This window comes from Centruroides sculpturatus, unplaced genomic scaffold, assembly GCF_000671375.1.
Source record: "Centruroides sculpturatus isolate CEXI.00-Female unplaced genomic scaffold, Cexi_2.0 scaffold1325, whole genome shotgun sequence".
Lineage (NCBI taxonomy): Eukaryota > Metazoa > Arthropoda > Arachnida > Scorpiones > Buthidae > Centruroides > Centruroides sculpturatus.
Genome location: NW_019386027.1, coordinates 48,917 through 62,661, shown reverse-complemented (window position 1 = coordinate 62,661; position 13,745 = coordinate 48,917). Strand labels below are relative to the sequence as shown.

Here is a 13,745-nt window from a genome sequence, read left to right as displayed (position 1 = left end):
TAACTTTCGTTATCATGGAATTATAACAAAACCTGCCAATTCAATATAAATGGAAAAAAAATATTATATGGAATTGAACGAAAATGAAAATTTGCTTGATAATTCAACTACGCTTGTTGGAGAACAATAAAAACACTACACTCAACAAGCCACCAATAAAACTCAACTGCCTAACCTATAACCAAAGTCTCCTTTTAATTTGTTTTTTAAAAAAAGCGCTTGACAAACTTGTCCCGCTTGCCGAAGTTGCCCCGATCTCCCCTATATATAATCGAGACGGGTTGTTAATAATAATTATAAGCGCAGAGCCCAAACGGTTAAGAGTTGAAAGTTTAAATTTGGTACACAGTTAGGGTACGTTACGAGAACGCACTCTAAAAAGAAATTTTTCGAAATTCCTATCCACGGGGGAGAGGGACAGGATTAAGGCTTAACACTTCCATCAACAATGAAAGTGTTAAGTAACAATGGAAGTGTCAATAATGGAAGTGTTAAGTAACAATGAAAGTGTCAATAATGGAAGTGTTAAGTAACAATGGAAGTTTTAAGTAACAATGAAAGTGTCAATAATGGAAGTGTTAAGTAACAATGGAAGTTTTAAGTAACAATGAAAGTGTCAGTAATGGAAGTGTTACGTAACATTGGATTTGTTAAGAGAAAGCGACATGCAGGATGCAGATGCAAATTTTTCGTTTTTGCTGGAAATTGAACATATTTTTAGACCCATCTAAAAATTTTCTAATTAGTCTGGAAACAAGGGACCCAATTCTTGCATTCTGTGATAACGGGTAAGGTTGACTATAACGTAATAATGTTAATCTTCCCTATCGTTACTTTTGCCCGAGCAACGCCGGGCCTACCTGCTTGTTAACTGATATTTCTTTGAGTTATGTACAAATAAATTTTTACTAAAAATATAAGTAAAATATGATAGAAAACGTGTTAAATACATTTTTTCTTATATTGCAGGATACCTGTTGCTTTACTTTTTCCATTTGTGTTGATATGTTGAAAATCATTCGTGAAAAATTTATATTTCAAAGCATTATTAGTCGTCAACAGAAGAATATAAATCCATCGTTATAAGAATAAAAAGATTTCAACATTACTTTAAATCATATTAAAAGAAAAGAGGAAGAAGAATAAGAAAATTCTAACTGGAATTTATTTTTTAAAGTAAACAAGTATCATAGGATAAACAAATAAAAATTCAAACATATTTTTAACCATTTCAAATAGAGAATCTATTTGTCTTACAATATATAAATATGATACATAAAGGTAAGNCAACTACGCTTGTTGGAGAACAATAAAAACACTACACTCAACAAGCCACTAATAAAACTCAACTGCCTAACCTATAACCAAAGTCTCCTTTTAATTTGTTTTTTAAAAAAAGCGCTTGACAAACTTGTCCCGCTTGCCGAAGTTGCCCCGATCTCCCCTATATATAATCGAGACGGGTTGTTAATAATAATTATAAGCGCAGAGCCCAAACGGTTAAGAGTTGAAAGTTTAAATTTGGTACACAGTTAGGGTACGTTACGAGAACGCACTCTAAAAAGAAATTTTTCGAAATTCCTATCCACGGGGGAGAGGGACAGGATTAAGGCTTAACACTTCCATCAACAATGAAAGTGTTAAGTAACAATGGAAGTGTCAATAATGGAAGTGTTAAGTAACAATGAAAGTGTCAATAATGGAAGTGTTAAGTAACAATGGAAGTTTTAAGTAACAATGAAAGTGTCAATAATGGAAGTGTTAAGTAACAATGGAAGTTCTAAGTAACAATGAAAGTGTCAGTAATGGAAGTGTTACGTAACAATGGATTTGTTAAGAGAAAGCGACATGCAGGATGCAGATGCAAATTTTTCGTTTTTGCTGGAAATTGAACATATTTTTAGACCCATCTAAAAATTTTCTAATTAGTCTGGAAACAAGGGACCCAATTCTTGCATTCTGTGATAACGGGTAAGGTTGACTATAACGTAATAATGTTAATCTTCCCTATCGTTACTTTTGCCCGAGCAACGCCGGGCCTACCTGCTTGTTAACTGATATTTCTTTGAGTTATGTACAAATAAATTTTTACTAAAAATATAAGTAAAATATGATAGAAAACGTGTTAAATACATTTTTTCTTATATTGCAGGATACCTGTTGCTTTACTTTTTCCATTTGTGTTGATATGTTGAAAATCATTCGTGAAAAATTTATATTTCAAAGCATTATTAGTCGTCAACAGAAGAATATAAATCCATCGTTATAAGAATAAAAAGATTTCAACATTACTTTAAATCATATTAAAAGAAAAGAGGAAGAAGAATAAGAAAATTCTAACTGGAATTTATTTTTTAAAGTAAACAAGTATCATAGGATAAACAAATAAAAATTCAAACATATTTTTAACCATTTCAAATAGAGAATCTATTTGTCTTACAATATATAAATATGATACATAAAGGTAAGAATGTTCTAAAATTAATTCATAAATATGCGTAACTCCGAAAACATCTATTAATTATTGAAATAAAAAACAATTTGAAATAACTATTTTTCATATACATCTCCTTTTCGTTAAAATTTGGTGTTTTTTCGCAGCTAGAGGAGTAACATATCAGATGTCATGCCTTATTTCTCTGCCTGCCTCCAAACGTGGTCATTATTAAAAGATGACAGATAATGTTATTTTTTTTTTTATGAAAGTTTTAGGACTAAATACATTTAGTAATCCATCAGTTTCACTGATTTGGTAAAACTCCAGCAGCGAGTCCTATATCTTTACAGGCAACATTTGATAACGCCATCTGTTATGTGAAATCCGGAATTTTTACCTATTAATATTCCGCATTTTTCTAAACCCCCAATTAAATTTTCCGTTTAAATCCTAAACTAAAACCTATCTTAAAAAAAAGGAAAATTCCAATCTCCCCTTTCGTTCAGGGTAAACATCCGTCCATTTCAAAACTAATCCCACATTCCAACTCCAAAGTTAATAGTTAGCATGGGCCCGGGGACAACTTTGACCCATCCGCGTACCTTTTACCCCACAACAATTGGTCACATGACCATTCTCCCACGACGAAACTATAAAAGCCACTTGCTTCCCCCTCTCGGGAGAGTCGTTCATCAGCCGCCAACCATAATTTCCTAAGAATATCATATCCTATTAAATGATATATTCTATTGAATACTGTATTCTATTTTTATATATTGTGTCCTGAGAATTCATTGTCCTTATACTGCCAGTTCTGACCCATCTGGATATCAATCCTTTTCCTCAAGGATAATTAAAGAACATCAAGAGGTATGGAATAAATTTTTGTGAATTCTCTCTCGGCCCTTCGCGTTTCAGGGACTTAAATTTTTTCCTTTGAAATTAGTTATTGTAATATCTATGTAGCTAACAAATCGTTGTTTCCTTGTTAAATTGGTGTCCTCAGTTTAATCGTATATCGCCTGTCACCTTACCGACGGCACTCCTCCCTCCTCCACTCGATACGAACAATTAAATCCCGTTACCGCGGGATAGAGAAAAAAAAAAACATTTAAGCCATCTTGACAGTGAGAACGTTTAAAGTTACATTTTATTAAATTTAATATTATATTTGAATTTGAGAAATGGTTCGTTAATAGAAATATAACGTAAACAATAACATTCTGTGTAGATGCTGTATTTATTCTTTCAAGCTTTGAATTAATTATGAAATTTTATCTTTATATTCTTTACATTTATTGAAATTTTAACTTAAGTTGTTGAAATCTTACGAACGTTTTTACTTCAGTTTCTGTTCCAGCTCGTTATGTTTTGGTATTGTCTATATTTTTTATACATGTAATAGCGTACTGCCAAAGATCTGCGCTGAGTATCGCTATTTTAGCCATGGTTAATCATTCAGCCATCCACATGCATAATACCACGTCTTCAACAGAATGTCCAAAAATCTATCAACAAAATTCCATATATATTTACAAAGAGGTATATGTTTACATGTATAATATATGCATAAATTACTAACAAATATCAGAGATTAATATCGAAGGTTTTATACAAAATGTCTTTGTAAATCGCGGAATAATTGTCTTTAAATAAATTAATGAATAAAAGGGAAATGTAATTGTTTTCGTGTTTCACATAATCATTTTCAATTTATATTTCAATTCATTTTGTTTTTCTCAAGGCTTACGAAAGCACCGATTTAAAGGTTCAACATTTACCAGATTTAAAGCTGAACAAAATATTAATGAAGTCAGACACCGAAATTACACATTTTTTTTTAAATCTCAGTTAGCAATTTAAATAATTTTGATATTATTATAAAAAAAGGTTTAAAAGGTTCGAATAAACAAAGACAAAATGAAAGATATACCTTAGCTATAAGTGGATAAATCTGCATAATTTATTTTGTAAAGCTTCAATTATATTAAATATAAACCACTGATTTCATTTACTTTTAGGGATCTTACGTATGGACACAACCCACTCAAGGAATAATACTAGGAAGTTATTTCTATGGTTTGGTGTTAGCTCAACTTGCAGGAGGATCCATTACATTATCACTTGGACCAAAGAAAACTGTCATAATTTTTTCCTGTTTATCTTCAACACTGACTATTTTGACACCGTTTTGTGCAATGTCGGTGTGTCAGTTATATCGTTATGTCAAGCCATTGTCGGATTAGCACAAGTAAGAATAAAATTTACTATTGTCATTGCAAATCTCATTCATAGCATCCTATTCAAAAATTATTTTATCACAGGGACTTGTATTTCACGGATATTTTACACTATTAGGAAGATGGAGTCCAAAGAACGAAAAGTCCATATTATCCTCAATTTCTTTTTGTGGTAGTCAAGTCGGTACACTTGTTGGTTTAATGACAACAGGATATCTTTGTGAACGTAAAGGATGGTCTTCCAGCTTCTACTGTTTCGGTAAACATAAATAATACGATTGTTTCTTCAATGCTAAAATGCGACAGTATAATTTCTAATCTATATATTTACAACAGGCATATGTGGGATTGTCCTTTCTTTATGTCTTACGTTCACAATTTATGATAGACCTCAACAACATCCCAGAATATCCGACAAAGAGTTGACATTTCTTAACGAAAGCATACCAAACATCTCTTCAAGAGAAAAGGTAATATCATTTGTTACTCTACTTTATTGCCTAAGCTCTCATAAATACATGTTTACTTAATACAGAAGTTGAATATACCCTGGAAACAAATTTTAACATCTAGAGCAGTATGGATAGTAGCTTTGACGAAAATTAGTTGGGGTTTCGGTTATTTTGCAATATTGACTAAATTTCCATCATACTTACATATCATTCAGCACTTCCCTATCGAAAAGGTATGACGATTTCTATACATAAGTCTTATATCACCAAATTTATGTATATTATTTGTGTTTTAGAATGGAATAATGAGTGCATTAGTGTATTCTGTGGATGCTATAATTATGTTTACTTCTGGTTTTATTGCTGATTTCATGAAATCTCGTGACTATTTAAGTATAAGTAATATTAGAAAATTTTCCGAAGGAATTGGTAAGGAACCGCAATATCGCAATTTTTAAATTATGTTTTAAAATCTCTGGCATTATATAATTAAATATTTATATTGTAGCTTTGTTTGGTCCGGCAGCATGCATCTTAGCGATTTCATTTCTTCGCTGCGAAAGTACAAAAATAATTATTTGTTTAATGGTTGGAATAGGTCTTTTCGGCTTTAATAATTCGGGAGATGTTGCAATAGTGCTTGATTTAGCACCAGAATTTGAAGTCATTATTTTTTTTAATTTTATCACATAATACGGTATTCAGTGAAATTTTCTCGAACATTATTCGAAAATAATTGTGACTAAAAGTCAAAGTGAGCAAATTATGTGTCAGAACCCGCAAAGCCAGAAAATCGATCCTAGGAATAGGCGACATTTAAAAAATCTTACTTATTTTGCTTAACTTAAGAATAAAAACAATATAGTAGAGGAGAAGATGGTATTATGGAACCCCAATTATATTTTAGTGAATTGTAAACAAGGTATCATAACTACACCCACATTTTTTGTGCGAAAAGTACCTGTAACTAGTAAACTAAATGTTCCTAATTGGATTTTTCGCTGGTGTAATTATAAGTATGGTTTTTGAAGGCTTTTGTACAAAAAGTCCGAAAGTAGGCTTAGAGAAAATCGGGTGGTAATATGGAACCTTACTGTATATTTTCAAAAAAAATGCTTTAATGTAGCCAAAAACAAATAGGAAAGGACAAAAAATGTTAAACGATTACAAAATTATTTACTCCAATGTATTTTATCGCAAAAATGCTTTTATAATAGAAAAATATGACCTCCATCAACAATATATATTCCAGCGGCTCTGTTTCGATATTTTCAGACTTTCTACCTAGTGTCTTTTTCCCAAATTGCTCCGGAAGAATGTCTGATTGCAAAGAGAGAGTTCGGAGGAGTTGAGTTCCATATTACTGTAAAAGCACCAATGGGGTCCGTATTTTACGCATCGCCATCTCGAATTAACTTATGTCTGTCGAGACCAAAATTTAAAAAACGTGATCATCATACAGATTAATATGAATCCCTAAGTCTCTGGAACGGAATACATGCACCAGTGAACCTACAACTACACGATTTATATTTTAAAAATAATTAAATTCACTTAGCATTCAAAACTTGTGAATTTTGAAAAAAACAAATTTGCTGATTAAATACGGACAACCGTTTAACTGAAGTAAAACGGGTTTTCTCCTTGCTATGGATGTCTGCCTAGTTCAGTTCATCCACATTCCGCTACAGTTCGCCTTTATTATCAGTTTGAAATGGGGTGGTTCCATAATACCCGCAGTGTTCCATAATACCACCTTCTCCTCTATAATTAGTATAGTATATATAGTACAGTGCAATTGATCATAGATTACACAATAAAGCCAGCCGAATGGCTGAGAATATTAAGAATTCTGTTTACTGCTCTTAGAAATCCAGGATTCAATCTCAAAGAGCAACCCCAAATATTTTTGGAGGTGGTCTGTCCCAGCAACATAGCATTGTGGTCCAGATGTACATGATATGGGAAATATATATTGTGGTTCTAACCGAATTCACTATAGACCGGGAAAAAACGCTCACATAGAATGTACAGAGCAGAAAGAGCGAAGTATGTTATTAAATAATGTAAATTAGTATAAATGTCCGTTGAAACAAAAACTGAGTGTGATTTCAAACAAAACTTCAATTATACGCTATTAACACTAAGAATAGAGTTATTTAAATGACAATGTAGGCCTATACTTAATTTAGCACAAAATAAATACTGTTGGTGAGGCTAAGTGCGTAATGAAAGGCGACACAATTTTACTTAAGACAAATTGCTGTTAAATCAAATAATATTTTCTTAGGTATTTAAATGAGATTTTAAAGAATATCGAAATATTCCCTACACTAACCCGGCGTGAGTGAGACGGGTTATGTCATACCCGAGAAGATTTTAAACGCAGATTATTTAATGTTATTTTTGTCATGGAAATCTTGTCGTCACAGTAGCTGGAGATAAGGGAGTAGGAGACGAGGTGTAGTGTTGAGTTTAGTGTTGCGCCTGCGTCATCGGGAGATACACATGAGCAAAGGAGACTGGGGTACGTCACACCTGACCTCATAGTCTGTGTTACATTTTTGAGTTGACAGTAAGTTTATGAGTTAGTTATTTATAGTATTTTTAGATTTATTTCTAGATTTCTCAAATGATAGTCTTCGCATTAGACAAAAAACACATCTTCCAAGGGAAACTCGAAAAGTGATTACTGATCAACTGGGAGAACTTTCATTACCTGTTTCCAAACAAATGGCTAATAAATATGTCAGGTGTGGTGAGTGTACAAAAAAAACAGATAGGAAAACAAAGCATTGCTGTTCGAAGTGTGAGAAGGCAAAATGTATGAAGCATGCGATTTTTGTGTGGAGATTGTGCTGATTTGTAGGTGTAATGTTGGTGCTGTTCAAATTGATGTCATAAGACCTTTTAGTTTTTTTTCTATTTTTATAATTGAAAGATACTATAGTTATGTTGATTAACTAAAAAAGTTGTAATTTTGTTAGAATTTTATACGAAAAAAGTTAAACTACCAAAACTTGTACTTTTTCAAAGAAAATATAGACACTTTGTTATTTCAATTAAAAAAAGTGCTTTTTAATCTTAAACATAATATTTTATTTACTCATCTTGTTGAATAGATACTAATCTTATTATCCCAAGTGAAAAAATACTTTATACACAATTATAGTATAANAAAAAATGCTTTTCAATCTTAAACATAATATTTTATTTACTCATCTTGTTGAATAGATACTAATCTTATTATCCCAAGTGAAAAAATACTTTATACACAATTATAGTATAAAAAATTTGGCATCAAAGTTTCGGGTATCTCCTACCCACCTCATAGCTGGTGTAACAATTTCTCACCTCATTCACGCCGGGTTAATGGTAATTAACTTTCGATAATATTTTCAAAAATTCTAACGAAATAATAACAATAACTTTTAAAGTCAAACTAAAATTAAAAATAAACACGTTTGTGTTTCTTAGTGTAACATACAAAATATCTAATCTTTTATTTATTTTTAGAGGGTGGGTTAAAGTGTACCTAGGTAACCCCAATGGTGGCACTTCGGACTGTTCATGCTCCCAGCGGACTCCTCCCAAAGCGCCCATTGTTTAACGTCACTAGTTATTGATTCACGGTAGTTCTTGAACAAAAGAAAAAAAGGAGACGTCTACTAAAAATGTAGTTAACCTAACCAAAGCAACCTAACCGAAGCAACCTAACCGAAGCACCGCCATTGCAGTTACCTAGGTACACTTTAACCACCGGGTGTACTGTGGTGGCATTCGAATTACAAAAAATCAGTTTTTTTACACTGGCATCTATTTGTAGTACATAAATCAGTTCGGCCTAGGTCAAAGTAGTTAAGCCTAAAGTATTTAGGCTAAACTAGTATATGCGTAGGATATACTAGTTTAGCCCTATAATCAAGGATAGATCGAATTTGGCTTTGATTGTGACCTTACTCGTGATCTAGGTAAGTGTCCCGATACGCTAAGTAACAAGGGACCAGCCACTCGAAAAGCGTGATTGAGAAAGAATTACCAATCAGAACGGACAAAAAAAGAGAGATTAATATCCCTTCTTTCTTTTTTCCGTTCTGATTGGTAATTCTCCCTCAATCAGCTTCCCTACTGGATGGTCGCTCGTTACTAAGCATATCGGGACTCCTACCTGTAGCACGAGTAAAATCACAATCGAAGCCAAATTCGATTTATCCCCGATCATAGGTATTGCACCATTTATTCGCGATATTACGACTGAACCACATTAATTTCTGGGAATCGAGAATAGCGATTTGTATTTTTTAAAATTTATATGGCCTTAAACCAATAAAATATATTTAAACAATGTCGATCTTTCACTTTAAAATTATATACAGCAATAGATTTGAATTTAAGCGACTCATTATGCAACTTGATAGATATTGCAACAAGTCATAGAGTGATTAATTGCAATATGAATTAAGTTACCTCCCATAAGCTGCCATAAAATAATATTAAAAATATCGTAATTACAACATTACTAGAATAAGTATAATTAATTATATACAGTCACACTTCTATAAGTAATTAACGACATATATTAAAGTGATTAATAATTTATTACGATCGTAAAAATTTATGTAAAAGGAGGTAACACGATATCTATAAAGAGGAATTATTTACTCGACATGGTCACAATGACGGCTGAAAATTTTAATTTTTAATATTTTTCAGTGATAATTAGTAGTGGCTTGCCTCTGTGCTGTAATTACTTTCTAGGGGGTACTGGCAACTACCCGCCAATTTCCGTGTGTTAACCCTATAATATGTTTTGTGCCGCTTCCACTGTAAATAGGCACTGTCTGTCTCTGCGTGCATATTGCCACTTTCAATCTCTGTACCATTATTGGATCATTTTGTAGTCACCGTTTTTTGCTCTCTGTATGTGTTTCATGTTAAATCAACGGACCCGTGTAGGCGCTCATGGATCCCACTTCATCCTTCACCCCCTCTCCTTCCCCCACCTCTCCACCTTCACTCACCACTCCTTCCTCTCTCTTTCCTCCCCTTTCACAGGCTATGCTCACTGCTTGGCCATGTCTTTCTCTCTTTAGTCTTTAGTCTTTAGTAGTGGCTTGCCCCTATATATCATACTTTTCCTAGTATCAACAGTATTGTGTCATCTATTTTTTTGCAGGGAAAAATGTTTGAATTAAAATAACGTCACATCCGATTTCTTTCGGACATTTCTGTATTTTATGAGCACAAAACTTAATCCAAGTTTTGTGCTCATAAAATGCTCTATTTATTGCCTTGAATCTTTTATATTTAAAAATTTTCTTGAGATTACAGGATGACAAACAGACAAAAGTTAAACAATACTTTGATTACATTTTGATTTATTAAATTTCTTTAATTCTATTACAATCTCTTATTCGTAATAATTTTCTTTTTGAGCATAATTTCTATTCTATTCCTTTAAATCGTAAAATTATATTTAAAATATCGAATTAGACTATTTTATTCGATAGTTAAGAACATTCTTTAATTTAAATTATGTTTTAGGAGTCCTTTTTGGATTGACATATGGTTTATGTAACGCCGCAGGTATATTTTCCTCTTACGTTGCTGGAATTATACTAGATGAAAATGTAAGTAAAAAGTTCTTAATTAAAATTTATATTTATGTGCATAACTTTATAAATTTGCTAAATTTGTTTATTTATCTTTACATATAAGGCAGGAGACATGGTTTACTGGAACTACGTATTCTACATGGCATCTTTCGCTTATTTTTTGGGTGGTGTAATATTTATATTTGGAGCTACTGCAGAAGTTCAACCTTGGGCTATCATTAACACAGACAACAACAAACAGGATAACAATTAATCATGAATATAAATCAAATCTGATTCGTAATAATAAAAATTCTGCTTATATAAAAATTAGAATCACGGAGGGCGCTCCAATCGCCAAGACTGTTGGTTAATTTTTTCTTCATTTAGGGACCATTCATAAATTACGTAAGGGCGATTTCGGTCATTTTAGACCCCTACCCACCCCTGTATTAGAAACCATAATATTTACTTTGATCCCCCTGCTCTTCTTTATCTTACGTAATATTTAAGCATGTTTTTATAGAAAGATTTTGACAACAAATTTTTTATGAAACCCTAAAACCGTAGGTCCAAAATATATAATTATTGATTAGTTAATTAATATGTATTATTGTTTATAAAAAACTTTATGTGAACAAATTTAGAAATAAAAAGATTTAATGAATTCGAATGAACAATTTATTGTAAGAACTGTATTTTTTAATAATAATAATAATAATAAGTTCGTTAATAATCATTAATCGACGTCATAATATTCATTTTTATATAAATTTTGATTTTCACAGAGGACACAAAAAATTTTGACAGCTCGAGTAGTTAGTGCCTGTGTAAACAGAAACGTCCTACAAAATAAAACAAGAAAATAGAGAGAAATCATATTCTGGTGCCATATTGATTGTTGTTGTTAAGTTCCGTCAAGTCGTCGTCGACTCCTGGTGACTGCATAGACAAGTCTTTCCTTGTCCATGTAGTTTTCTTGGCAAGAGTTGAGGAAGTGGTTTGCCATTGCCTTCTTCCTTGAATGATGTGTCACGCGCGCGCGGGGAAAGAATGCCTTCCGGGAGGACTTTTATGGGGAACTGGCCTCCTATTTAGTCGTTATTGGCAAGGAGAAAACCCGGAAAACTCCAAGCAGCCAGCCTGTCCGATCGCGGCACGAACCCACGACCGAACTTCCCAGTGTTTAGGGTCCAGTCACCACCGCTATGAGCGGCAACGGAGACCACTCGGCCACTGGTGGGCGCCATATTGATTACATCTTGCCTAAGGCCAACAATATAAACTACATGCTACTAAAACGTGCTAGGTGCATCTGGGGACTAAATCATAAAACTTGTATATCTCTTTACAATGGGGCAATACAATTTTATGCGGTTTCTAGCAGGAGTCATGTTACTAGTAAAAATTCAGTAGCAAGTAAATTACTTTCTCTTCAAAGCCAGTTTGACATCAGATTTTCAAAGTTCAAAGCAGCAGAACTGTTTCTACTATTACCTCTCTGATACTAGCATAGCTCCTTCCTTTGCCACTATGTATTGTAGAAAAAATTATAAACTACTACATCAGAACTACAATCGTCAAGGCTTAATAACTGTCTCTACTTTATCTTCGACTGTTCATATGCTACCACATTGTAATTACCCTACTATCTTTGATCACCATCCTGTAAACAAGGTTATTTCGTGTCATCTGCTTCCGCCATGGATAATCATGCAAACATTAATATCTACACAGATGGGTTCAAAAGCTCCCTTCTTGTCGGCTGTAGTATCCGTATCTTCCTTTACAATGACAAATTTTGCCAAAAATATGTTAGAAGGTACAGATACCTCCCACATACCGCCATCTGTCAAGCTAAAAAAGATGCTGACTACCAAGCTGTTCACCAGGCCACTTAACTACCAAACAGAGATCTGTCTACCGACACTTACAGAGATTGTCAGTCTGTCCTAAAAGCTCTATTAAGTCCCAATTGCAATAGCAATAAAATCGCATATATCCAACACCATACTAAAATATTGTAAATAAGATAAGTTTTATATTAAATATTTGTTCCTGGCGATACAAGCATACTAGGAAATGAAAAAGCCGACTTTTAGACTAAGTAAGCTGCAAAGGACACTGATTTAAACTACAGTGACATCCCTTCTCACGTTGCAGCCTTAAAAATTATATTCGTGACAATGCTATGCAAAAGTGGAATAGACGATGGTTGAGCAGTAAAACTCGTAGAATAAAAACAGTATACTTTCCCAGTGTTAAATGCAGGTTCTCGTCACCACTTAAAGATTTAACGTTTGCTACTGCTCAACTATTTAATAAGCATGGTAATTTTAAAAGCTACCTGGCAATATATAACCGGGCAGAAACTGTTACTTGCTTTTGCTCTGTAGAAAACCTAGACAACGTCGACCATATGATCTATCATTGTCTAATTTAAAATGAAGATAGACTTATTCTGAAATTATAATCTTTATGCTTACATTCATGTGGCCTTGTTCACTGGACATGCTTGTTCAAGCCACTGTTTGATGCTTTTTACAATTATGTTTAAAATATATGAAAGAAAAATCTATAATTTATAATTTCCAGTTTTACAAATTTTAGTTATCACTAAAATCCGAATACTAATTTTATGTTTACTTTGTATCATGTATTTTGGTTTACGTATTCATAGTGTTATACACCCATAGGAGCGGTTCACTTATTCTAATAAAAAAAAGAGAGAGAGAGAGAGAAACCACCACACGGCCTTTCTTCCACGATAAAAAGTGAGTAACCTTATTATTTTATCATGTCACCATACAAGATGGCGTTCTTAATAGAAACTACCAAATTGAAGCCAAATTCAAAACTTTATCATTCAGTGAGATCCAACAATAAAAATAAGAATATTACGTAAGATGAGATCTATTACACTCCTATCTCTGTGTCAGAAATCGTAAGAAATCCTTGACTGCCACCCACTTCAAAATACTTTACGTAATTTATGGATGGCTCCTTATATTTTCTTCATTTA

General features: G+C 32.9%; 2 protein-coding genes across 2 annotated transcripts in view; both read left to right on the top strand.

The window, feature by feature from the left end:
* Positions 1-4,683, top strand: part of LOC111613193 (sodium-dependent phosphate transport protein 3-like) — a 7,700-nt gene extending 3,017 nt beyond the window's left edge. The window contains exons 2-3 of the mRNA XM_023354539.1: positions 3,786-3,979; positions 4,459-4,683. Of these exons, the coding sequence (XP_023210307.1) occupies positions 3,786-3,979; positions 4,459-4,683 (419 nt within the window). The remainder of the gene's footprint in view (positions 1-3,785; positions 3,980-4,458) is intronic.
* An 80-nt stretch (positions 4,684-4,763) lies between these two features.
* On the top strand, positions 4,764-10,997 carry LOC111613192 (vesicular glutamate transporter 1-like). The gene is made up of 6 exons (XM_023354538.1): positions 4,764-4,936; positions 5,014-5,147; positions 5,213-5,362; positions 5,426-5,558; positions 10,674-10,759; positions 10,848-10,997. The coding sequence occupies exons 1-6, from the start codon at positions 4,879-4,881 to the stop codon at positions 10,995-10,997; spliced, it is 711 nt and encodes a 236-aa protein (XP_023210306.1). The 5' UTR covers positions 4,764-4,878.
* Positions 10,998-13,745: the final 2,748 nt, after the last annotated feature.

Coding starts and splice junctions, on each gene's coding strand:
- LOC111613192 (XM_023354538.1), top strand. CDS start 4,879: ATGACAACAGGATATCTTTGTGAACGTAAAGGATGGTCTTCCAGCTTC. Junction 4,937..5,013: donor TTCCAGCTTCTACTGTTTCG/GTAAACATAAAT, acceptor TATTTACAACAG/GCATATGTGGGATTGTCCTT. Junction 5,559..10,673: donor AAAATTTTCCGAAGGAATTG/GTAAGGAACCGC, acceptor ATTATGTTTTAG/GAGTCCTTTTTGGATTGACA.